We start from the raw sequence: 27,937 nt of genomic DNA, 5'->3' as shown, positions 1-27,937 counted from the left end.
GGTCAGAGAGCAATAAACCTGTATACAGAAAAGCAAATAAATGAAACAACATGACTTGAACTCGAGTAACATCATAACCATGAAACCAGGAAATATCATAGGATGAAAACCCTACTGGAGAAAGAGGCTTTTCAACCGTCTCTACAAAACACAAGTTCACTTTTCAGTTCATGTATCTATTTAAATGATGCTTGTATTTAAATGATGCTTGGCTCATTTCCTCAAACTACATCAGCAAACAACACACTGCATTTGCATACATACACGGCATCGTAAAGCCCCTAAATTTACAAGTTCACCAACAAGTTTTATTAACATTAAGTTTCTAGGTGAAAGTCTCTTCTGCTCACCAAGGCTGGATTTATTTGCCAAAAAAACAGTAAAAACTGTAATATTAATTTTTGAAATATTATTACAGATTAAAACAGCTGTTTTCTATGTGAATATATTGTAAAGTGTCATTTATTCCTGTGATCAAAGCTATATTTTTAGCATCATTACTCCAGTCTTCAGTGTCACATGATCATTCTATGATGATTTTATGCTCAAGATACATTTCTGATTATTATCAATGTTGAACATTTTTGTGCTGCTTTGTATTTTTGTGAAAAACCGTGATACATTTTCCTCAGGATTCTTTAATGAATAAAAAGTTGATTAGAAATGTAATATTTTTGTAAAACTGTAAATGTCTTTACTGTCACTTTTGATCAATATAATACATCCTTGCTGAATTAAAGTATTAATTTCTTTAAAAATTCTAAGTTAGACTATTTTAAGGTGCCCTTATTGTATAATTATATAAATAAGTACTAATATTTATTAGCAACATATTTACTAGTAATAACAGTAAATTATGCATAACTAACCCTGATCATAGTAAGAACATGTAATATGTGTAACAGAGACACTGTAAAATAAAATGTTACCAAATTCTTATACTGACCCCAAACTGTAAACTGTAGTGTTAATTAGTCACATTTTCACCATTTTACCTTTAATGGTTTCAATGATCCTGTGGTGATTTTGTAAAAAAAAAAAAAATAATTGAAAAATTGAAAAAAGACGACTTTTTTTTTTACTTGGCCATGATAAATTCTTCAGCAAGATTTTCTGTGATAAAGACTTTATTTTACTCAGACAAAGAGAAGGGAAAGAAGTACAGAACACATATTTTGTTTCAGTTGATTGTTTGTGAACAGCGGTCCAGGAAACCTTTGTCACATGTTAAGAGTTACATGCAAAAAATAGGAATTGAGTCGTTTATGTAAGAGAGCTCTCCTATTCTGATTATGAATAAACTTAAATTACGAGTACATCATTGCTTTACGCTTGTGGTACATGGAACTCACTTGAAACACAGAATCAGTGATGTATGTGGGGAGAAAAGGGCATATGTAGAAAAACAACATATCAGTCCAGGAAACGATCAGGTATCGGGTTTGAGGCCTGGGAGCCGTGAGAGCGTGAAGCATGGCATTGATAACCAAAGTGCAATCCTTAAACCCAGAAGCGCACACTGAGTGGAAATATTCACATGCCATCTCAACGTATTTCTGGTTGAACTTTAGTTTACGTACATCGTCAAATCCATCCCATATGTCTTGCGGCGTTTTCTTGCGCAGAATGTTTGTGGCTCCACCAAAATTTCCTGGTTGAATAATGCTGACCTACAAAAAAAAATACAAAACAATTCACCATGTTCAATGTTCTATTTGTAATGGATACTAAATCAAGAAATAGATTATGGCATGTTTTAATTATATTATTATTACTATTTCTCTTGGTTCATAGTCTTTTAATATTTTGTGTATAAATTCTCAAATGGCAAATACGGTTACATTTAAAATAGTGATTGATCTTGATTTTATGATTTACAGTAGTGGCCAAAAGGGGATATTTGTTTTTATAACCCTTCAAGCTTGTTAAACCATTAAAATATAAGGAAAATATTTCTTTCTTTTTTTTTAAAAATATTTTAAATATGAAGGAAGAACAAAACACTTAACTTAGTAAAGATATTTATCTGACAAAATTATATATATAAGGACACCACAATAAGGAATGCGTATCACTCCGTCTCACGGGCAGCTTTAGGACTCTCTGATCACTGTTTGGTTCATCTCATACCGACCTACAGGCAGAAACTGAAGTCAGCTAAACCTGTAATAAGGACTGTAAAAAGATGGACTAATGAAGCAGAGCAGAATCTACAGGCCTGCTTTGATTGCACTGATTGGACTGTTTTTGAAGCTGCTACCAACGATCTGGATGAGCTCACAGATACTGTAACATCATATATAAGTTTCTGTGAGGATACATGCATTCCTACCAGGACATTCTTATCATTCACTAATGATAAACCATGGTTTACTGGGAAACTCAAACACCTTCGTCATGCCAAAGAGGATGCCTACAGAAGTGGGGATAAAATCTTGTATAACAAGGCCAGAAACAGACTGACAAAGGAGATCAGAGTTTCTAAAAGAAGCTACTCTGAAAAACTGAAAAACCAGTTTTCATCCAATGACCCATCATCAGTCTGGAATGGCCTGAGGAACATCACCAACTACAAGTCACCATCCCCCCGATCTGTGGACAATCAACACCTGGCTGACGATTTAAATTCATTTTATTGCAGGTTTGAAAAGCCCTCATTCTCACCACACACTGACTCTAACCTGCACTTCACACATTCACCATCACCTCCTGCAATCCCACTCCCCCCTCCTGCCATCCAACCTGAGCTTAAGGTCTGTGTGGAGGACGTGAGCCGAGTCTTCAAAAGACAGAAGACTAGGAAAGCCTCAGGCCCAGACGGCATCTCATCTGCTTGTTTAAAAGCCTGCGCTGACCAACTGGCCCCGGTCTTCACGCAGATCTTCAATAGATCATTGGAGCAGTGTGAAGTTCCCTGCTGCTTCAAACGCTCCACTATCATTCCTGTCCCCCAAAAAACCAAAATCACTGGACTTAATGACTACAGACCTGTCGCTCTCACGTCTGTGGTCATGAAGTCGTTTGAAAGACTGGTGTTGGCCCACCTGAAGGACATCACTGGACCCCTGCTGGATCCCTTTCAGTTTGCTTACAGAGCAAACAGGTCTGTGGATGATGCTGTCAACATGGGACTGCATTATATCCTGCAACATCTCGACAGACCAGGGACTTATGCAAGAATCCTCTTTGTGGACTTCAGTCCGGCCTTCAATACCATCATGCCTGGTCTTCTCACAGCCAAACTGACCCAGCTCTCCTTACCACCCTCGATCTGTCAGTGGATCTCCAGCTTCCTGACGGACCGGCAGCAGCGAGTGAGACTGGGGAAACACACATCCAGGACTCTCACCACCAGCACTGGTGCCCCCCAAGGGTGCGTTCTCTCCCCACTGCTCTTCTCCCTCTACACTAATGACTGCACTTCTAAAGACCCCTCTGTCAAGCTCCTGAAATTTGCAGACGACACCACTGTCATCGGTCTCATCCAGAACGGTGACGAGTCTGCTTACAGACTGGAGGTTGAACAGCTGGCTGTCTGGTGCAGTTACAACAACCTTGAGCTGAACACGCTCAAAACAGTGGAGATGATCGTGGACTTCAGGAGGAACAGCTCAGCACTCCCCCCACTCACCATCATGAACAGCACTGTGGAAGCAGTGGAGTCATTCAGGTTCCTGGGCACTACCATCTCTCAGGACCTGAAGTGGGACAATCACATTGACTCCATTGTGAAAAAAGCCCAGCAGAGACTGTACTTCCTTCGCCAGCTGAGGAAGTTCAACTTGCCACAGGAGCTGCTGATTCAGTTCTACTCAGCCGTTATTGAGTCCGTTTTATGCACTTCCATCACTGTCTGGTTTGGTTCAGCTACCAAATCAGACATCAGGAGACTACAACGGACAGTCCGGACTGCGGAGAGGATTATTGGTGCCCCCCTGCCATCCCTCCAGGACCTGTACTCTTCCAGAGTGAGGAAGAGAGCAGGTAAAATCATCACAGACTCCACTCACCCTGGACACCTCCTGTTTGAACTGTTACCGTCAAGACGGCGAATTAGATCACTGGCCACAAGAACATCTCGGCACAGGAACAGTTTCTTCCCACAGGCCATTTCCCTCCTGAACAGTTAACATACTCACAAGGCATATGCCTTTAAGTGCAATACTCCCACTGTTTAGTGCAATATCCTACAACTCAGGTGATACTCATATGTAGATTTTTTTTATTTATAATATTCAAAACACTGTAAATATGTTCATAGTTCATAATCTGTAAATCTGAAAATGTCTATTCTGACTAAACCCAACTGTGATACTCTTATTCTCATATATTTATATTTTTATTTTTTATTCTTATAATTTGTAGTATTATGTTTCTTGTTGTATTTGTATATGTCCACTGGAAGCCTCAGTACCAAACAAATTCCTTGTGTGTGCAAGCACACTTGGCAAAAAAGCTCTTTCTGATTCTGATTCTGATATATATATATATATATATATATATATATATATATATATATATATACACACACATACAGGTGCTGGTCATATAATTAGAATATCATCAAAAAGTTGATTTATTTCAGTAATTCCATTCAAAAAGTGAAATTTAGATATTATATTCATTCATTACACACAGACTGATATATTTCAAGTGTTCATTCCTTTTAATTTTGATGATTATAACTGACAACTAATGAAAACCCCAAAATCAGTATCTCAGAAAATTAGAATATTCTGAAAAGGTTCAATATTGAAGACACCTGGTGCCACACTCTGATCAGCTAACTAACTCAAAACAGTCTAGTTCTGTAGGCTACACAATCATGGGGAAGACTGCTGACTTGACAGCTGTCCAAAAGACGACCATTGACATCTTGCACAAGGAGGGCAAGACACAAAAGGTCATTGCTAAAGAGGCTGGCTGTTCACAGAGCTCGGTGCCCAAGCACATTAATAGAGAGGTGAAGGGAAGGAAAATATGTGGTAGAAAAAAGTGTACAAGCAATAGGGATAACCGCACCCTGGAGAGGATTGTGAATAAAACCCATTCAAAAATGTGGAGGAGATTCACAAAGAGTGGACTGTAGCTGGAGTCAGTGCTTCAAGAACCACCACGCACAGACGTATGCAAGATATTTGGTTTCAGCTGTCGCATTCCTTGTCAAGCCACTCTTGCGTCAGAAGTGTCTCACCTGGGCTAAAGACAAAAAGGACTGGACTGCTGCTGAGTGGTCCAAAGTTATGTTCTCTGATGAAAGTAAATTTTACATTTCCTTTGGAAATCAAGGTCCCAGAGTCTGGAGGAAGAGAGAAGAGACACAGAATCCACGTTGCTTGAAGTCCAGTGTAAAGTTTCCACAGTCAGTGATGGTTCGGGGGGCCATGTCATCTGCTGGTGTTGGTCCACTGTGTTTTCTGAGGTCCAAGGTCAACTAAGCCGTCTACCAGGAAGTTTTAGAGCACTTCATGCTTCCTGCTGCTGACCAACTTTATGGAGATGCAGATTTAATTTTCCAACAGGACTTGGCACCTGCTCACATTGCCAAAGCTATCAGTACCTGGTTTAAGGACCATGGTATCCCTGTTCTTAATTGGCCAGCAAACTCGCCTAACCTTAACCCAATAGAAAATCTATGGGGTATTGTGAAGAGGAAGATGCGATACACCAGACTCAACAATGCAGAAGAGCTGAAGGCCACTATCAGAGCAACCTGGGCTCTCATAACACCTGAGCAGTGCCACAGACTGATCGACTCCATGCCACGCCACATTGCTGCAATAATTCAGGCAAAAGGAGCCCCAACTAAGTATTGAGTCCTCACATGCTCATACTTTTCATGTTCATACTTTTCAGTTGGCCAACATTTCTAAAAATCCTTTTTTTTGTATTGGTCTTGAGTAATATTCTAATTTTCGGAGATACTGAATTTGGGGTTTTCATTAGTTGTCAGTTTTAATCATCATAATTAAATGAAATAAACATTTGAAATAGATCAGTCTGTGTGTAATGAATGAATATAATATCCAAGTCTCACCTTTTGAATGGAATTACTGAAATAAATCAACTTTTTGATGATATTCTAATAATATGACCAGCACCTGTATATAAATAAAAGATGTACCTATAGTTTATTATATATATATTTTATTATATATTATATATAGTTTATTATATATTATATATTTTATTTTATTATGCAGAAAACAGAAAACGCATTATGCAGAAAACGTTCGTCGGTTACGTACGTAACCTCGGTTCTCTCTAGAAGAGGGAACGAGTATTGCGTAAGTTGCTTACGCTACGGGTAAAGTAATCTTTTCTTGAGATATTGAAGCCAAAAATTACCCTTAATTTTGTATTTATTGTCAACGCAGTGCAGCAGCTAGCAGACCTAGAGCAGGCTATCTAGCGTGCTCATTGGCTGCTCTGTGGCAACTGCAGCAGCCTACCACTGAGCCTGGCGTGACGTTGCGCCCTCTACGCGTCACAGCCTGCCAGAATGGGGGTGGCTTGGCATATAAAAGTCAAGCTCAGAGGCTGCAACTCTGGTTTTCATTGACTGAAGCGAAAACGCTCGACCATTTGGAGAACACCGACCATTTAGACACGTAGAGCCGCCTCGTAGTGGGAGCTCTGGATTGCGTAATCGTGTTCATCACTCCTTCTGGCAAGACAACGGGTATCTGTTGATTAACCATACGTGCAGAGACCAGAGCTCTGGATGGGGATGCCAGATTGAGCTGCGGGCTTGAGAGAGGAGATCTCTCCTCACCGGAATCGGCCAAGGGGTTGTGTGTGACAACCGCGTCAGCTACGGGAACCAGATTTGGTTCTCCCATCGCGGGGCTACAAGGAGCACCGAGTGGCGCATTTCCCTGATGCTCTTGATTACCTGTGGTAACAGAGAGACCGGAGGGAAAGCATAGAGTGGGATGCTGGGCCAGATTTGGGCCAGCGCGTCCTCGTTTTTTGAAAAGAACATTGAGCAGTGAGTGTTGTCTTTTGACGCAAACAGGTCGACTTCCACTTTGCCGAAAAGGCGCCACAGTAACTGGACTGTTTGGGGGTGCAGGGACCATTCTCCTGGGGGAACGTTGTTCCTGGACAGTTTGTCTGGGCTGTCGTTCAGATGGCCTGGCACATGCGTGGCTCTCAGCGAGTGCAGAAAGTGCTGAGACCATACGAGGAGGCGTTCCGCAGAGATTCCTGGATCTGACACGCCCTGACGCCCTGACGGTTCACGTATGACACCACACACATGTTGTCCGATCGGACTAGAATGTGGTGGTCTCGTATGAGTGAGAGAAAGTGACTCAGCGCATTCTCAACCGCTATCATCTCCAGACAGTTTAAGTGAAGGCATTTCTCTCGGTCTGACCACAGGCCAAAGACCAGTCTGCCCTCGAAGAGAGCGCCCCAAACTAGGTTGCAGGCGTCCATCGAGATGACCTTTTCGATACGAGATGGCTCCCATCGTCACCCCCCGCTAGTACCAGTCGGCCGCAAACCAGGGCTGCAGAACTGAAACGCAGCTCTGAGTCACTCTGATTTGTCTGCAGCCGAAAGCCCGAGCTCGGTGAGGCACTTGAGCATTCAACCAGCGCTGTAGCGGGCGCATGCGCAGTAGGCCCAGCTGAAGCACTGCTGCAGCTGAGGCCATACAGCCCAGCATTCTCTGAAATGTTTTCAAAGAAGCGACGCTGCCCTTCTGGAAAGATGCGGCCAGGTGTCGAACACAGCGCGTGTGCTGTGTCGATAAACGGGCTGTCATAGCCACAGAGTCCAGTTCTATTCCCAGAAATGAAACTGACTGACTGAGCTCTCGGTCCAGTTTACCCTGAGACCCAGGCTTTCCAGATGGCTGAGGAGCAATGTTCTTTGAGATATAAGTTACATCTCTGACTGTGCCAGAATAAGCCAATCATCCAAATAGTTCAGAATCTGCATGCCCTGATATCTCAGGGGAGCGAGAGCCACGTCCATGCACTTCGTAAATATACGGGGGGCTAAAGACAGGCCGAACGGGAGGACGGTGTACTGATATACCTGGCGGTGAAGGCAAATCTCAAGAATGGCCTGTGACGGGGTATTATCTGAATCTGAAAGTAAGCATCTTTCAGATCTAGAGATATAAACCAGTCCCTCGGGCAAATTTGCGTGAGGATTTGTCTGGTCGTGAGCATTTTGAACGGTCTTCTGAGATATTTGAACAAAGCTCTCATGAGATCTAAGATAGGTCTTAGAGCTCCGTCCTTCTTGGGTACGAGAAAATAGCGGCTGTAAAAGCCTGACTCGCTCAGAGAAGGAGGTATTGGTTCTATAGCCCCTTTGCACAGCAGTTTGGCTATTTCTGCGACAGAGTAGATGACCTACTTCCGCTTTCACTTTCGTTTCGGTCCGTGCTCGAAAGCGAGGGGGAAGGCGAGCGAACTGTAGTGAATAGCCCTGTCTTATTGTGCTTAGCACCCATTCTGATACCGCTCGCTGACAGCAATAGCAGGCTGTTTCAAGTGTGATGTCCCGATTGCTTTGTAATGGGGAACGTTTTGTGAGAACTTTGTGATGCGCGAGCAGCGCTTGGGGTGACGTGTTTGTTAGTAAGCGTGAGCGCTCGTAAGCGGGCATGAGACTTACATTTATAACCTGACCGATATGAGGCTGTTTTGGCCGTGTGACAGAGCAGGCAGCGAGTAGGCGTGGGCACAGGGATGTGGGCACATTTCCTACATTCGACACTTGAGCGGCATTTGCCAGCTTTGTGAGAGTGGGCTCTGTGTGAGACACGGGGGTATAGTGCTTGTGTGTAGGGGTGAACACTAAGATGTGCACTGAGAGGCACATTTCCAACACTTAAAACACCAACGACATGAGCCGTTTAACCAGACATTATACTCTTTATGAGATTTCTCTGGGTCAGCGTAAAAAATGGCGGTTGTGTGCAGGCGAGAGGGCTGAGATGCCGGCTCGTTGTCTGCTAAAAACACTGCTGCAGTAACCTTCTCTGAGGGGACTGACAGGGCCAGACACTTTGTCGGTGGTCCGGCCACATTGGGACTCGGCCGTCTTTTCCTCCGTGTTGTTGCTGGGAGGACTTTGCACGCTCGGGTTTCAGCGCAGGAGGCTAGTCACGTGAGCGGCCTGCAGCTGAGCTAGTGCGTCGAGGCAGGAAGAGTTTCATGGCCTGCGAGATCTACTGCACTTCGGAGAAACAGTCGACGATCCCGTTAACCGTTGGGCCGAAGATACTTGTAGGGGAGAGCGCGCGTAGAGGAACACGGCGCGCTCAGACTCCCTCATGTCCGCGAGCGTCAACCAGAGATGTCTTTCTGTGACGGTGAGCGAAGCCATGCATCTTCCGATCGCCTGGGCCGTTGATTTAGTAGCATGAAGAGGAAGGTCTGTCGCTCTCCTCAAATCCGTGACGGCGGCTGGGTTCCTGCCTTTTTCGTCCCACTCACGGAGGAGATCAGCTTGCAGGATTTGAAGTACAGCCATAGAGTGCAAGCCGGAGGCAGCTTGTCCGGCGGCTAAGAACGCGCGGCCGACGAGAGCTGACGTGGTCCTGCAGGCTTTAGACGGGAGGGCAGACTTTGAACGCCATCCCGCAGAGGGCGGACAAAGGTGCACTGCTACCGCCTCCTCCACTGGGGGAATAGAGTTGTACCCCTTCTCGGCGTCGCCGTCCACATGAGAGAGTGCTGAGGAGACGTGAGAGTGGAGTCTCGCGGAGAATGGTGCATTCCACGATTTAGCAAGCTCCGTGTGGAGCTCCGGAAGAAAGGGTGCAGGCCTGGATGCGGGCGCTTGGGGGCGGCGATGTAGGAAACAGCCGACCAGTCTGTTGAGCGTCCTCACTGTCCGAGGCCAGGAGAGAGCAGGTCTCACCTGCGGCAGTGAGGGCTGGAGCCAGCATCTGCGCGTCCGGGTGGGGGGTCGGAGAAGGCGAGAAAGAGGCTTGAGGGAGAGGATCCGGCGAGCGCTTCACAGCTGCATCAATCTCCGGTTGCCTCTGAGAATGGCGCTTCTTCTTGCGCGGTTTCACAAAGGGCGGAGAGACAGCTTCAGGATTGAAAACTTCGAGTCGAGCCCGCAGGGTCGACATCGGAAGTTCCTCACAATGGACGCAGCCCCCCGACGAGAGCGTTCCTGGCCCAGGCAGAAAGCGCAGATCACATGACGGTCTACGGCGATGAGCGGGGCTCGGCGTGAGCCACAGGAAGGGCGAGACATTTTGATAAAAACGTCTCGTGCTCTTTTAGAAAGGTGTCGCAGCGGTGAACACGCACAGTAGAGCAAAGGATAGCATAGCAGGCATAGATGGCTGAAGGCGGCGAAGTCGACCGGCTTCCTCAGACGCTTTCCTCTGCTTGCAGTCGCTGGTTTCAACGGCGGCGGCTTCTCTCAGGATCAAGCGATGTGAAAAGCTTCGCTGAAGAGATGAAAATCAGAGTTGCAGCCTAGAGCCTGACTTTTATACGCTAAGCCACACCCATTCTGGCGTGCTGTGACGCGTAGAGGGCGCAAAGCATCCTCATTGGGCGTGACGTCACGCCAGGCTCAGTGGTAGGCTGCTGCAGTTGCCGCAGAGCAGCCAATGAGCACGCTAGATAGCCTGCTCTAGGTCTGCTAGCTGCTGCACTACGTTGACTGATGAAGGTCTTGAAGTTGGAAGAAACTACATTTTTTTAAAGAAATATACTTGAACCTTCTCAACAGTTAGTTGAGCACCTGATTTTAAATTTTGGTCTGTTTGTAATGAATAAAATAATATTTGTATTGATTTATTATACAAGGAGTCCACTTAGGTCAGTACATGTTTGAGTTTTTCTAAGGTTTCTTTACCAGAACGGATCCGTCCTTACCTTAACTCCAAAACTGGCCATCTCTACTCTCAAGCAGTCTGCGAATGCTTCCAGTCCCCGCTTGGATACACTGTATGCTCCCATGTTCAAACAATTGAAGAAAGAAAAGATACTTGACACATATAACATACGACCTAAGAAGGAATTATGAAATTAAAGGAAGTAGTAAGTTATCTATACACATAACACTGTCAGAAAAAGCTGTCAGTGGGGCAGCACCCTTTCAAACTTATTTGACTTTGAATTATTCACTTATTTATTTACCCCTAAAGGGTGCATATTAGTAGCTTAAAGGTACATATTATTACCTTAAGTATTATAATTAGAATAGCTAAATGGTAAAAATTAGTGGTCAGCTGATATTTGGCACTTTTAAATTATCAGCCGAAAAGCTTTAAGTCTCGGAAGCAGCTTTTATTTTGACAGTGTTAAGAAGCTCGGCTGCAGCCGAGCACAGATGTAATCTGTAAAGTCGGCGCGAAACAGAAGTTGAAATAGTCTTTGTGACGTATGTCTGAGTAAAACGGCTTCTGGAAAAATAACAAATGTAGGGTAGGGCTTAATTTTGATTTTGATGGTCAAATTAATTGAATTGCTTTTTTCCCTTACTTTTAATTAATGTTTTTAACAGTTTCTTTATTTGTGAAAAAGACTACACTACAGTATAATGCAATTACAAAATCAAGAAGTTACCAAACCATAAATCGGTTTATTTTGCTTTGACTTATTTTTAAGTAAAGCACAAATTATATTTCATATTGATTCATTTTACAATTAATTATTTCTAGTTTAGTAAATATGTAAAATAAATCTAAATTTCATTGCAGCTATTTGTATGCATGTTATTTAAATGAAATTGTGTAGTATCATATATATTGGCTTTATATCAACCACTCTCTAAAATGCTCTAAAATATAAGTCATCAAAAATCCACATCAGCGATATGGTAAACTGGTAAAAATGACCATTTAAAAGGATGCCACCCTAGTGACAGCTTCAGTATATTTTTTTCCTGAGAGTGAAGGAATACATCAATCAACATTGACTGAACAACATTCATTCAAGTCAGAATAGAATGCATTAATGACCTTTGGATGCTCTAACAAGTGACAAGAATGGGATGGTGACTCTGATGGCACCAAACAGGTTCACATCAGCCATCTTCTGGAAGTCCTCAGCGCTACTCCACTCCGTCTCTCCCCAGTCACTGATGCCAGCGTTATTTACAACAGCATAGAGACCTGACAATGTACAACAATATATAGAGAAAAGGGATTTTCATTTTTGACATTTTAAAGAGGCATTTTATGCCCTTTTATAAATGCTTGATGTTGTTTTTGGGGTCTACTTGAATAGATTTTCATGCTTCATGCTTTCATTTAAAAAAAAAACACATTATTATTCCCATACTCCATTGTTGCAGCTCCACTATTCCCAGTGTCAGTAACGTTCAGGGGTGTGTTTCCTGCACAACGACGTAACTCGCTGCTTAACTACCATAGTATGATGCATCGTTGAAGAAATCAACTAGCTAATCATGGCCGTTTCTCGAAACCGTACTGTGGCAAATTGGTCGTTCAACCACGTTGGTTAATGATGTCATGCAGGTGTTGAAGTAGGCTAATAACTTTTTTTAATGAATCTGTTTGAAATCTAATTAATGCTTGATGTTTTGCTATAAATTACGGACATAACATCTGAGTACTATTCCTCATTTTTCTCAGTTACTTTGCTTTATTTCCAGATTCATTCATAGGTTAGAGCAAACTAGAGCATGTTCGCACATGCGCACTTTTTAAAAACGGTGCTTTAAATCTCTTTACAAACTAAAAGACGTAAATGACATTTGTATGTATTCTAAATAAAAGATACCGATTGTCCTGAATGTCAGCTTGCTTATTTTGCTCACGAGAAGGACTTATTGAGTCCACATGTCATGCAAACAAGAAACTCTGCTTCTAATCACAGGTCTAAAGCTGTCGTTTCAATCACACAACTTTGCGATGATGTTTGCAAAATTTAGTTGGAAATAAAAGCTTTAGCATAAAGTTCTGCCAAGAAGACTTAATTATTACGTCACTTATTACCTTCACATCTATCCAATCACGTCCTTATACTCGCTGTGTAAAAGATTGGTACTTACACACATTTGAGTTCGCAGATGCTGTCGTGACAACTGGCCGAGTACCATGCACTTATCAAAACGCAGCCATTTGAACTTCTAAAAATTTCTCTATTTTATGTTTTGTTACCTTCTGTTAACAACGCTAGCCACGTTAGTAACACCCATTTGAAACAAGGCTTCATTCAATTTTGCACTACAACAAGGCCGATTCCCATACCCACAGGCAGTGATACAGACGCAGTAAGGTATTGCAGCAATACGAGTGATTGAAATCATCATTTAAACAACCAAAGCGGCCCAAAAACAATGAAGGGCCTCACACAGGGCGCAGCTATCTTGGATTCCGTATCTTGCTCTGTGTCCTCATGGTGTCCAACTTCCGAGCTGGGTAATCTGAAAAAAGGCGCTGGTGCGGGAGCCACGTCAGGCATACGCTGCATATCTGAGAAATGGATTCTATGCTTAAAACAACGGATCAGCAAGCATCATTGAGGTATCGATTGTTGCATCTTGACGGGACGCCGTCACCTTACTTCAAGTAAGCATCGCATTAAGAAGTCAGTTTTGTTGGTTATATTAGCATTAAGAATTTCCATGACATAGGCCTATGTTTAGACGAAGGGTTGTATGTCAGATCTCAGATTCGGATACCCAGATCAGTAAAGGCCAGATGAAATTACTAAACTCACTCAAGCTTCGTTTCATCTGCGCTTCACAAAGTTTTCCTATAGCCGTCGCAGCGTCTTTTGGGGCTTGACGTGGTCACTAAGCGTATGTTGCTTGTGCTAATGAAGCAACGTTGTCATCATAAAGGCAGATCTTCTGTCAGACGATTATGCCGTTTCTGAAATATATATATTTTTTTTTAAAAAAGGGTGCCGGTGTTGTGCCGAATTTCGACCCCCTGCCAAATTATTACCCCCCTCGTTGAAGTCAGTACCTGATTGCCTAATCCTAACCCCACCCCTAATCCTAACCCCTCCCCCACAACTAATCCTAAACCTACCAATGTTAGGGGGGGTAATAATTTGGCGGGGGTCGAAATTCGGCACAACACCGGTACTCTCTTGCATTTGCAATCATGACATCTGAGTTTTCTATGGTGGTCTACTGTGACCATCTAGCCTAACGTGGCCTTGTGGACAGTTATGGTAACGGTTCTGTGTGGCCTAATGGCCGTTGTCTTTGTGTGTCCTTGTCTCAGTGTGGGCTTACGATATTGCGGCCCTCGTAGCCTCGTTCTATGTTCAGTGTGGTCTATTGTGACCGTATTGCCTTGTGGCCAGTTATGGTATTGGTTCTATGTGGCCTAGGGCCTCGTCTATGTGTGTCTGTCTCTGTGTGGCTTTAGCAGCCCTGTGGCCCAGCGGACATCGTCTTTGTGTGGGTCTTTAGGCCTAGTGGCATATCGGTGCCTTGTCCTTAAAAAAGATGCCTATGGTTGGCCAGTGGCCCTTCGGGGCATAAGTTCTGTGTGGTCAACCATGGCCTCGTAGCATCTATTGCTTATAAAAAAATAAAATAAAAAAAAGGCTGGCTGGCCTTCGTTTTACATGTTTCGTCTCGTTTACCTCGTCTTTATGTGGCATTAGCGGCCGTTGTGGCCCATCGAGGCCTTGTCTATGTGGTCTATCATGGCTGTGTGGCTCATCGGGGCCTTGTCTATGTGGTCCATCATGGCCGTGTGGCTTGTCTCTATGGTCTATAAATAAGTGGCCTAACATGGCACTGTTCTGTTTGGTCTAACAAGGCCTGTCTATGTATGGCCTAACGTGGCACTGTTCTGTTGGTCTAACGAGGCCTGTCTACGCTTGGCCTATGCGGTAGAGGTCTGCGCGGGACACAATTTTCAGATCCGCTCCCGCAGTGTTCAGTCCCGCTCCCGCCCGCTCCCGCAAAGATTTGTCATTTTTAGTACCGCTCCCGCCCGCATCTGTGATATAATGTCCCGCTCCCGCCCGCACTTTCTGTCTGACGAAAGGTCTTGGGGAAAAAAATGCGTGCACACAAAAATCCTTACCAATACTAACATATTTATTGGTCCCATATTACGAACAGCATAATATTCACAACAGTACTTTATCTGAAGCACTAGAGGCGCTCTGTTCCTCGTCCATGCTGTCTATTTTGAACTTGAACTAGCTTTCGAATTCGAACTCGGAGCAGCGGGAAAGGAATTGTCTCTAAACAAGTGTGCGTGAGATTAGGCCCCGCCCTACCCGACAACATTCACAAGTTTAGGCTGCTTAAAATGTTTTTATTGCTGCCAATCAGAATCTCCCTCACAACTACAAATTATGTACGCTACTTTAATCATTTATATATTTTACTTTATACTCATATTTAATTTGCGGGAGTGCAGCGTATCATCCCTCCCGCCCGCACCCGCAAGTGCACCTCATCATCCCGCCCGCTCCCGCAATGACCTTTAAAAATTTGTCCCGCGCCGCACTGTTTTGCGTCGGGACCCGCGGGACTCCCGCGGGAGTGCAGACCTCTACTATGCGGCACTGTTCTGTTTGGTCTAACGAGGCCTGTCTATGTATGGATGAATGTGGCACCATTATTTATGGTCTAACGAGGCCGTCTACGTATTGCCGAACGTGGCACGGTTCTGTATAGTCCATGCGGCCTCGCTTTGAGAGTCCTTAGGAGTGGAGCCGATAATCACGCAAAAAGTACATGGAATTCTACGTAAATCGCTGGATAAATGCCCGGTCAACGTTTTATTAAAACTTAATTAGGCTTCCTCGTCTAATTAAGCTATAGGCTACGAGGCATCCACATCCAACGTCCATCATGCCATTTATGGTAACCCCCTTTTCTATTTTCAGGAACCACAGGATTCACGACCGGTGGGTATACTTCCGTTACCATTTTTTGGGGGTGGGCTGGCCCCGTCCCGGTGGATCCCTAATCCACCTACTTTTAGGGGTCGGCTGCGCCCCTGCCTTCATCTTCAGGCAGGAAATGCAGATCCCCTACCCTCGGATTATGAACTACGGATGGGGCCTACGCCAAAGAACTTTATAAATAATTGCTTGCCGGGTTGTCAATAAATGAATGCTTTGTTACATCATTATATCTCCCGAGTCATTCTGGTAGAAATGAAAACGTCTATGGTTACGTATGTAACCCTCGTTCCCTGAGTAGGGAACGGAGACGTTACGTCGGATGACGACGAATGGGGTTTCGCTTAGAAAGCCTATCAACTTCGAGTATTACAAAACGAGCCAATGGCAAAGAAATGCCATGGGTCTGCGGAATTTGCATGGCGTAACTCCGCCCCACCTCGTGGGTATAAAAGGAGGAAGCCTGCAACATGCAGATATTTTTCTTCACTGAGGAGCCAAGACTGAGCTCAGGCGATCCCCGCGGTACAGCGGAAAGTGGCAGGCAGACGTAACGTCTCCGTTCCCTACTCAGGGAACGAGGGTTAAATACGTAACCATAGACGTTCCCTTTCGTTGTCACTCCGAGTTACGTCGGATGACGACGAATGGGGTTACCAGTCTAATCACGCCACCTTCTCAGCTGTCTTCCAGTGCCCTGCGTAAATCGAGATCCCTGTCAAGACTGGAAGAAGGACTCCATTTATCACAGGAATACCAAGGTACACTGGAAAGCATGTCCCAAGCTTAGGGGAAGTATGCAAATAATGCCAACCCGGAGGGGGGGGGACTTAGAGAATACACATATGACCCGAAGGAAGCATATGGAAAACACTGGGGTGTCCAGCCGTAGGTGGAATATTTCAACCCCAGGGGTGGCAAGGTGGCTTGCCGAGGGAAAGACACATGCTCAGAGAGGCTTACAGTGGAAATACACATGTGGGGGTCGCTCAGAGGAGGGACCATGCACACAGGAGGCACCTAGCCGACGCGCAGGCAATAGATACTGGCGCCGACGTCAGGAGTGCTGGAGGAGCTCAGGGCTTTCGGGGAAGCTCACCTGAGGAGAATATCGCACGTATCCAGTCCGTGGAGTGGAATGGCGAGCAAGCGAAGACACCTGAGCGGGTCGGGTACTAGCTGGTTGAAGCGAGTACATGAGAGGACACAGTCTCCACTCGGAGATTATAGAATCTGGCGAATGTGTTAGGTGTCGCCCAGCCTGCAGCTCTGCAGATGTCTGATAGCGAGGCGCCATGCGCTAGAGCCCAAGAGGACGCCACACTCCGGGTGGAGTGGGTAGTCACACCAAGGGGGCACGGTCGACCTTGCTGCTGGTAAGCCAAAGCAATGGCGTCCACTATCCAGTGAGACAACCTTTGCTTGGAGAGAGCCTTTCCCTTCAGCTTCCCACCATAACAGACAAAGAGCTGGTCTGAGGTCCTGAAACACTGCGTTCTGTCTACATAGGCGCGGAGAGCGCGTACTGGACAGAGCAGTGCCAAGGCTGGGTCTGCCTCCTCTGGGGGCAGCGCTTGCAGGTTCACCACCTGGTCCCGGAAGGGAGTGGTAGGAACTTTGGGCACGTATCCAGGCCGGGGTCTCAGGATCACGTGAGAGTAAGCCGGCCCGAATTCCAGGCACGCTTCGTCAACGGAGAATGCGTGCAGGTCCCCTACCCTCTTGATGGAGGCCAGTGCAACCAGGAGCGCTGTCTTCATAGACAGGAATTTAATCTCGACTGATTGCAGGGGCTCAAATGGAGCACTCTTCAGGGCAGTTAGAACCACTGAGAGGTCCCAAGAGGGAACGAGAGGAGGGCGAGGCGGATTTAGTCTCCTCGCTCCTCTCAGGAACCTGATGACCAGGTCGTGTTTCCCCACAGACTTACCTTCGATGAGGTCATGGTGTGCGGCAATGGCAGCAACATAGACCTTCAGGGTGGAGGGAGACAGCCTTCGCTCCAGCCCCTGTTGAAGGAAGGAAAGCACAACGCTGATCGAGCATCTCCAGGGGTCTTCTCGGTGAGAAGAGCACCAGCTGACGAAGAGGTTCCACTTCAACGCATAGACGTGTCTAGTGGACGACGCCCTAGCGGAAGTGATGGTAGCCACCACCGCTGGTGGTAGGGTACTCAAACCTGCCTCATCCCATCCAGGAGCCACACGTGATGGTTCCAGAGATCGGGACGAGGGTGCCATAGGGTGCCCCGTCCCTGAGAAAGAAGGTTCTTCCTCAGAGGGATCGGCCAGGGAGGTGCTGTCGCGAGGCGTACTAGTTCGGGGAACCAGGTCCGGTTGGGCCAGTAAGGGGCAACCAGAATGACCTGCTCCTCGTCCTCCCTGACCTTGCGCAAGGTCTGCGCATGAAGGCTCACAGGGGGAAACGCATACTTGCGGCCCTGCGGCCAGCTGTGCGCCAGAGCATCCGTGCCGAGCGTGCCCTCGGTCAGGGAATAAAACTGGGCGCAATGGGTTGAGTCGTGAGAGGCAAACAGATCTTTCTGTGTGTCCCCGAACTGGTCCCAAATCAGCTGAACCGACTGGGGATGGAGTCGCCACTCTCCAGGGAGTGGCTGAAGCCGTGAGAGCTCGTCGGCTGCACAGTTCAGCGCTCCGGGAATGAAGATGGCTCGAAGCGACCTCAGATACTTCTGACTCCATAGGAGGAGGTGGCGAGCGAGTTGTGACATACGGCGGGAGTGTAGACCACCTTGACGGTTGATGTATGCTACAGTGGCAGTATTGTCTTAACGGACTAGTAGGTGTTGACCCTTGAGCAACGCCCGGAAGCGGTGCAGGGCAAGGCGTACTGCCAACAACTCGAGGCAATTGACATGCCATAGCCGCTGGGGTCCTGTCCAGGAGACCGCAGCAGCATGTCCATTGCACATGGCGCTCCAGCCCGTGGTGGAGGCATCTGTTGAGACAACAACATGCCGGGAAGCTCGTTCCAGGGGGACACCTGCCCTGAGAAAACTGAGGTTCGACCACGGGGTGAAGAACTGACGGCAGGTCGGAGTAACTGGTACTCGGAGCGTGCCGTGTTGCCATGCCCACCTCGGGACTCGGTCGCGAAGCCAAAGCTGAAGCGGTCTCATATGAAGCAATCCGAGCGGCGTGACCGCGGCTGCAGATGCCATATGCCCCAGGAGCCTCTGAAAGAGTTTCAGTGGAACCGCACTCCTGCCCTCGAATTTTCTCAGGCAAGTCAGCAGTGACTCGCTCGTAAGCTGCGCGGACATGGCGACCGAGTCGATGTCCATACCGAGAAATGAGATCCTCTGCACGGGGCAGAGTTTGCTCTTCTCCCAGTTGACCCGAAGGCCCAGACGAGCTAGGTGCCGAAGCACTAGGTCCCTGTGTTCGCGAACCTGATCTCGAGAGTGAGCTAGGATCAGCCAGTCGTCGATATAACTCAGGATGCGAACCCCGTGTTCCCTAAGGGGAACAAGGGCAGCCTCGACGACCTTCGTGAAGATGCGAGGAGACAGGGCTAGCCCGAAAGGGAAAACCGCGTACTGGTATGCCTGCCCCTCGAAAGCAAACCGTAGGAACGGTCTGTGTCGAGGAAGAATGGAGACATGAAAATAGGCGTCCTTCAGGTCGATCGCTGCAAACAAATCCTGGGGCCGTATGCATTCGAAAACGCGTTTGGCGGTGAGCATCTTGAACGGCATCCTGTGAAGGGAGCGGTTCAGCAAGTGCAAGTCCAGGATTGGCCGTAACCCACCCGTTTTCTTGGGGACAATGAAGTAGGGGCTGTAGAAGCCGGACCTCATCTCGGCTGGAGGGACAGTCTCGATTGCACCCTTCGCCAGCAGGGTGGCAATCTCTGCTCTCATGATAGGGGCATTGCCACCGACCAAAGTGGAGCGGACTCCCCTGAAGCGGGGAGGAGGCCGTGCGAACTGAATCGCATAGCCGAGCCTGGCAGTCCGCGCGATCCAGCGGGACAGACGGGGAAGCTATAGCCAGGCTCCCAGGAACTGAACCAGCGGGATCATGCGAACCACAGGCGTCCCCCCGGAGGGGCAGCGAAGCGGAGTAACTTGCCCAGACGTGGACGGCATAGCGCCCCCTTTGTGGGGGCACAGTTAGCAACCGCGCCCTGGCAGAGGGAGCCAGGTGAGGACCAGGCTGGTCGTCCCGCGGGGGCCTGCTCTGCCAGGGGTCTGGCGACAGAGGGGGACAGGGGCGAAGCGGTCCGTGGATGGCACGCCGTGTCAACCGCCTCTGGGACAGAGGGGGGCGAGGAGAGCATGGCTTGTGGGCGGCGCTCTGTGTCGCCCGAGAACTCTGTGAGCTCAGGGAAGACGGTATTGTTTCTGTTTTTAACCACATTAGGGTGCTGCCCACCCGTGGGTGAGCAGCGGGGAGTGGAGAACAAAAGATTCTCCTCCGGCCCTCCACCGGGGGAAGGAGTGGTCCTGCTACCACCTCCTGATAAACAACCATCATCCCTGAGCAGCCCGTCTCAGGAGCGCCGCTTGGCACGGCGTTTAACGGGGGGCGGGGCAGGAGAGGGCTGTGGCGCCTTCTTACGGCTTCCTCCGCGACCGGCCCTGGGTGGAGGCTGCTGCGTGGTCCGGGCGGGAGGGGCGGGAGCCGCAGGAGGGCGCCCTCGGCGGGAAACAGGTCAAGGCGTCTGCGCGGCCGGCTGGGTGGAGGCAGCAGCGGGCCGGCGGGGCAGAATGTGTCTGACGGCCTTGGTCTGTTTCTGGGCAGTTGAAAACTGTTGGGCAAAGTCTTCAACTGCACCGCCAAAGAGGCCGGCCTGGGACAAGGGGGCGTTAAGCAGACGGGTCCGCTCGGTGTCCTGCATGTCAGCCAGGTTCAGCAACAGATGTCTCTCCTGGACCACAGCTGTGGACATCACTAAACCCAGGGAGCGCGCGGTAACCTTCGTCGCCCGGAGAGCAAGGTCGTCATCAAAGCTCATCAAAGAGCCCTGGGTTTGTCCTGCCCTCGTGCATGTCTCTGAGCATCTGGGCCTGCAGAGTGGCCATAGCATGCAGTGAAGCAGCTGCCTGTCCCGCCGCTCTGTAAGACTTCGCCACCAGGGTCGACGAAAATCTACAGGCTTTGGATGGGTGTTTAGGCTCCGAGAAGAAGCACTCTGAGGACATAGTTGCATGGCAACAGAGCGTTCAACCGGGGGAAGCCCAGTGTACCCACGGGCAGCTGCCTCATCGAGGGGAGGAAAGGCGGGTGAGACCAGCGAGCGGTCCCGAGAAGACAGGGGGGTCTTCCAGGACTTTGAGATCTCATCATGCACATCCGGGAAGAAAGGTATTGGGGTTTGCCGAGGACGAGGGTCGGCGGCCTTACCCAAAAAACAATCGTCCAGCCGCGAGCGCTCGGGACAGGGTGGAGGCCTCCACTCAAGTCCGATGCTGGCGGCTGCCCGGGAAAGCATGGCTGTCATCTCCGGATCAGACTCGAGCACAGCCGTATTCACACCGGAAGGTGGCAGCTGTGACGAGCCATCACTTCCAGAAGACTCAAACCCACCTAGTGATGCTGCAACAGACATGGCATTATCTGTAGCTTCAACTGAAACACGCGGGCCACCAGAGGGTAGACCCGCGGGGATCAGCAGTTCACTAGCGGGCACCATCATTGAAGAGGGGGGCTGGGGTCGCAGACACATAGTCGGCGCCTTGTTCCAGACCGTAACCCTCAGGTCACCCTGGCCACCAGCCGCAGGACGGGGGGTAGATGAGGGGACTCTCAGTCTTGCGAGTTCACGGAGTCTCGACCGTAATGACGCGATGGTCATGTTCCCACAGAGAGAACATGAGTCATCCACGAGCGCTGCTCTAGCATGATCAATGCCTAAACATACTATGCAACGCTCGTGCCCATCAGAGTCCGATATCAACCTGCCGCAACCAGAAGTACACGGGTGAGACATCTTTAAAAAGACGTGCCACATGTAAGCTCTTTGAGTGAGAGAAAACTCAAGTGTTGAAGCACCCGGGGAGAAACGCACCGACTGGCAGACCACTGCAACAGATCAGCAGGAAGCACGCTCTCGCCGTAGATCGCCGTCACACCAACACTCGAGGTACTAGTTTGTAAAGCTGACAATTCAGAGATGGCTTGTGGAGAGAAGAATACACTTGGCTCCGAAGCGAAAACATATCTGCATGTTGCCGGGTTCCTCCTTTTATACCCACGAGGTGCAATTACGCGGCATGGCGTAATTCCGCAGACCCATGGCATTTCTTTGCCATTGGCTCGTTTTGTAATACTCGAAGTTGATAGGCTTTCTAAGCAAAACCCCATTCGTCGTCATCCGACGTAACTCGGAGTGACAACGAAAGGGAACTTTAGCATAAAGTTCTTCCAGGAAGACTTAATTATTACGTCACTTATTACCTTCACATCTATCCAATCACATCCTTATACTCGCTGTATAAAAGATAGGTACTTACACACGTTTGAGTTCGGAGATGCTGTTGCGACAACTACCTCCATCCTCCCCACCATAACCAGGATGGTCCTGTCCATACCTCCCAGGGGGGTCGGCTGCGCCCCTGCCTTCATCTTCAGGCAGGAAATGCAGATCCGCTACCCTCGGATATGAACTACGGACGGGGCCTACGTCAAAGAACTTTATAAATAATTGCTTGCAGGGCTGTCAATAAATTAATGCTTTGTTACATCAGTATCTCTCTAGTCTTTCTGGTAGAACTATGGTTTTGGGAAAGACTCAGACTCCTTGAACTCAAGATTCGTTGAACTATGCTGATATCGACGGAACTTGTGACCATAGTTGGCCAATGATGCTTTCGGGAAACACACCCGTTTAGTTCCTGTCTCTGTGAAGCTCCTCCTTCTGAAAAACACAATGTGCTCTGATTGGTCGGCTAGTGTGTTGTGATTGGTCAAGCGCTTCAAGCGTGTTTGGGAAATATCCCGCCCATTACTATAAGCGCCAGTTTCAACACACTACTAAATAACTCAACCAGGCCCTGCCCCTTTATTCTGGGTATGAATTATTTAAATGAGGAATATTGTGATGTGTTTGTTTCCGGAAGAAACTCAAGACTACAATGGAGGCATTTCAGGAGTTCAGAAACAGTGACACTGATATAGAGAATCATATATCTTTGTGCTTTAAAACTTTGCAGAGCTTTTTCATGCTCAAACAACCACATTACACACTAAAGATGAACATGTAAAAAAAAAAGCATCATAGGTCATCTTTAAATACCATTATGCCTTATAATATAAATAATACAATTTGAAGTGTTTAAGTTACCTTTCTTTGGTAAGTTTGCTTCCACAAAATCTTTGGCCAAGCTTACATGTTCATCTTTGGAAACATCCAGCTGGAGTATCTTCATACGGTCAGAGCCTTCTTCAACCAGACTCTGAGCTCCGGGACCTTCAGGGCATAAACATCCAGCAAACACTGTGAAGCCCATGCTGTCCAGTTTCTTTGCAAGATGATGTCCAAATCCACTATCACAACCTGTTACTAACACTGCCCAGCCAACTCCATCAGACAAGTAATTTCCCGCCTGGCGTACTGCGTTAGCCAAGAGCACGAAGCAGACGGCGAGACCAAAATACATGCATATATGATCACCCAAACAGATGTAGGAAATGAGCAGGACAGTCATGCTGAGTAAAACTGGCTTCATTGTGAATTAGGAGCTCACAAACTCAACCATTCACAAGCTCTGATTGAGAATCCTAGGAATAGACAAAACAAAAAAATATTTTTCTGAAAAATCTGAAATTGGTGCTAATATCCAGGTGGATTAAGGAATCTCACAATTATAAGCAGTTGCATAAGAAGAAATAATAAACATGCAGAAATGTTACAACATAGTTAATTTTTATTTTATCTTGATTTATCCTTGAGGTACCTGTTGGCGCGCACGCACGCACGCACGCACACACACACACACACGCAAACACACACACACACACACACACACACACACACACACACACACACACACACACACACAGAGATGAGTAAGATTGCACTTTACTGTAACCAGGTCACGCATAAAAAGACAGATTGATCCACTGATTAAGAGCTGTGATCGGTTCATTTACTGTAAATTACAAGGAGTGATTGAAGATAATCTGCAGATAAACAAACACAAAAGTTCCAATTTGAGGTTTGATCAAGGTTTCACAAGAATACTTTTATTCATAATAATTTGTGTTGATTCTAGCTTTTTTTTTAAGGAAGATTGACACAACCTTTCACATGCACATTAATACATTTAGATAATTTATTGCCATTGATAACTCTTTGACTCTATAATATTTTTTTAATATTTTTTAGAAAATAAAATACAAAGCCTAACTGGGAGGCTAGTTCGCCATGGGTTCCGTCAGGAGATTTCCTATAGAATATTAAAAAGGCAGTTTTTGATTTATGAGTAAAATACGGACTGTGGCTAACATCACTAAACACTCCAAGTACTGTAAATAAGGATTATAATGGTTGTACATCTTACAAAAACATAGCAGCATTAAGTACTTTATTCCTTTAAGTACAGAGAAACAGTACAAAGAGTTATGTCTTAATATCTAAATATCTAAAAGGTATTTAAAGTGATACATGGATGTAAGAGGTATGATTTCGCAATATGGTAAAAAAAAAAAAAAAAAAAAAAAAAAAAAAAAAAAATCCATGTTATCCCCTTAAATGAAATTTAGACATTTGGGTCTTTTATAAAGTGAATTTTACATAAAAAGCTGTTTTTGCATAAAAACCTAATTTAAAAAAAACAGTTTTTAAATGTATTTATATAAATTTAAAATATATCATACATCCTCCAAAAACTGCACAAATGTGGAGTAAAAACATTAATAAACAGAGTAAAATTACATTTGTAAAAAAATAAATAAAAAAAGACCACGAGTGTGAGTCGTGACTATTTTTTGTCACGCTAACATAAAAACAGATATCATTACATTTTTTTTTTTTTTTGTAGATCTAGAAAGGATTGAACGCCGTACAAAGTTTTATGCCATTTGGACAAAGAGAACATTTTTCTAAAATTCAACAAAAGTAATTTGCGGGGTAAAAAGACCCCGAAAAACATCAGAGGTTATGAGGATCAAATTGTGAGCCCTACTTGTTAGTGTAAGCATCTGAAAGCAGCCTTCAACAAGCTATTCATTTCAGCTAAACACCTCGTTTGCCCTTCTCTCCTCCCGAGTGCAAATTAAATTCAAACGCTAGGATGCGCTAGAGAGCCTGTGTTAGGAAGTCGGCTCGTTTTAAATTGATTCTTTTGAACTTATTTTTTTCCAAGACCTGTGTCCAAAATCGCCCCCTACAACATTAAATAGGGCACTAGTTGAGGGGACAGCCATTTTTAGTGGTGTCTGAACATAGTGTCTGAAACCATAGTGGATGTTATCGAGTGCTAATTCAATCCCATAATGCACTGCAATAATTGAGTGTACAACCAATGTACACTCCACTTCGCGTTTAGTACACTCTTGAAGTTCCCTAAGCACTTAGAATCCCTAAGTTCCCTAAGAATCCCTGCCACCATTTTAAAGTGAGTTCCACTTTGTCAAGTGGGCAAGGGAAGTTTATGTTATTATAAACAGACATTATAAAGGCAGTCGTGATAGGCCCTTGTCCACTTGATTTTGACTAGTCTCCGATGTACACTTCAGTCAGCTCTATCCCACAATTCAACTTTGATGTCACAGCAGATCGCGCTTAACTGTAGTGTATGATATAGCAATTATTTTTTTGAATTAATAGTGTATAATATATTAATTATGTTGAGATACAATCCCATAATACTTGTAGTTACCTTATGTTCACAAATAGGCTATTTAAGTTTAAGCGCGAACGGAAAAAAACGCAAATAAAGCAGACTGCATAGTTATCGTACAGAACGTAGGCTACATATGCACTCGAGATGGTTATCGTGTTTATATTGTTCCACGTTCATGTTGAGGAAAAACAATAATATCCACATGCTCGAGTGAGAAAACGCGCTGCGCTGACAGACATTGCAGGGACACAATAAAGATAACGGTTTGCAAAGCGAAGTTTCTAAAAGCACTTTGCTTTTTCTGTTGTCAACTAAACTTAAAGGAAGTGTCTCAAAATCATTTTGCTATCAGAAGATATCATATCTGATCTCTCGCGCTAGCAGCGCTGACTTACAGTCGTAATGCAGTAATGGACAGCTGACTTTCCTCAGTCGACTGATGTTTGGACCTCATGTGATTTCTCATTGTGGTGGTAATATTATGATAACTCAGTTTCATTAATTAATTTGATTAAAAGTACTTCCATTTTGTAATATAATTTTCATCTCAATAATTCCAAACTTCGCGAGGCAGACGACAACATTATGTGATCAAATACCATCCACTTGTTAAACGCGCTCCACAGCGCCACCCAGTGCATTTAATTATAACGGAGTTAGTGCTTTGGATTTATCATGGATTCACTGCATTACCGGCCAGCAAAGCAACGTAGTAAAATTTGAATAGTATTTAATTTTTCGAATAATAATTACAGATCGAATATTCGAGTATGTATTTGACACCAACTCACGAGGTCTGTGATATTCTTGTAGGGGATTGAATTGCCATTTGTAGTGAACACATGTGGGTAGGCCTACTTTGTATAAAATTTTGAGAAGCTATAAAATTCAGTGAGTTATAGTTACTGAAGCAAAAAGTGTTACAACCATACCCGGTCTCCCCTACTTTTGTTCTTTATACATTTTGTTTAGACAAATTGTTTAATGTTTTCAACTAAAAGAATACCTTACGATATATAGGCTTAATAAGGCCTGCTTGATGTGTATATTGCCTACCCTTACGAAAAAGAAGTTTATTCAAGTGTGCTATTAGTATACTTCTTTTAAACTAAAAAATAAGAAAGTATACTTTCAGTCTACTTTTTATGTACTTCTCAGAAATATACTTCAAATTGCACTTAGAGTTTTTTTTACAATCGCTATGACAATGTTTTCAATACTTTTAACAAATTTCCTAAACTCTTAACACAGTTAGCACTACATCCGTCTGTGTAAGCTATAAAACAAAATGCATACAATTAGCACACATTTAAAATGCTTGAACTTCTTTTACACACAAGCTCAAACAAGACCAAAACGATTTTTACTGGCAAATTTACCAATGCTTTAACACTGTATGTCAGAACAGATAACACCATGTTCTACACCTTACAGGCTAAAGTCAAGGTAAACAGTTGTTTATATTGTGAATTGAAACACAAATATATCCCCTGCATTTTATTCTATTGTTACTGAGAAACAGCTGATTGAATTATGCAAATATATAAATAATAATAATAATAACCTTTATTTTCTATAGCGCCTTTCAATGTACATCTCAAAGCGCTGTACAAAAACAATTAAAACAGCAAAAATACAACACCCAAAGAAACATAATACACAATAAAAACATAAAAGACAATAAATCAATTAAAAGCAAACCTAAAAAAATGAGTTTTAAGCTTTGATTTAAAAATACCAAAAGATTGGGCTTGCCTGATCTCAATCGGAAGAGAATTCCAACGTTTTGGAGCCGATGAAGAGAAAGCCCTATCTCCCATTAATCTCAAACGAGTTAAGGGAACAGTTAAAAGACCAGTTTCCGAAGAACGAAGATGACGTTTTGGAGTATGTGGTGTTAAAAGCTTGGTCAAATATTGTGGTGCCAAACCATGCAGTGCCTTGTAAGTAAGCATCAAAATTTTGAAGTCCACCCTAAACCTAATGGGAAGCCAGTGCAAAGACTCCAAAACGGGAGTGATATGGTCTCGTATATTCGTTCTAGTCAGGATTCTGGCAGCCGAATTTAGAAAAACCTGCATTCTGTTTAAGGTAACTTTTGACACACCAGCTAACAAGGCATTACAGTAATCAATACGTGAAAACACAAAAGTGTTTATCAATCTCTCAGCAACAGTAAATGACAGCATTGGACGCAATCTGGCAATATTTCTAAGATGGAAAAATGAAATTTTAACAGTATTCAAATCATGTGGCTTAAACATTAAAATGGCATCAAAAATTA

General features: G+C 45.4%; 1 protein-coding gene across 1 annotated transcript; it reads right to left on the bottom strand.

Moving 5' to 3' along the window:
- Window positions 1-1,141: 1,141 nt before the first annotated feature.
- LOC143746638 (D-beta-hydroxybutyrate dehydrogenase, mitochondrial) lies at window positions 1,142-23,598 on the bottom strand. Its single transcript, XM_077238591.1, has 4 exons — window positions 23,151-23,598; window positions 11,954-12,106; window positions 10,866-10,999; window positions 1,142-1,670 (listed from the first exon to the last, which is right to left on the bottom strand). The coding sequence occupies exons 1-4, from the start codon at window positions 23,533-23,535 to the stop codon at window positions 1,308-1,310; spliced, it is 1,035 nt and encodes a 344-aa protein (XP_077094706.1). The 5' UTR covers window positions 23,536-23,598; the 3' UTR covers window positions 1,142-1,307.
- Between the last annotated feature and the right edge of the window lie 4,339 nt (window positions 23,599-27,937).

This window comes from Siphateles boraxobius, unplaced genomic scaffold (genome assembly GCF_051911475.1).
Source record: "Siphateles boraxobius isolate OS27281-9 unplaced genomic scaffold, OSU_SipBor_1 22, whole genome shotgun sequence".
NCBI classification, from domain to species: domain Eukaryota; kingdom Metazoa; phylum Chordata; class Actinopteri; order Cypriniformes; family Leuciscidae; genus Siphateles; species Siphateles boraxobius.
The sequence above is the reverse complement of the archived record's forward strand: the minus strand, read 5'-3'. Positions and strand labels throughout refer to the sequence as shown.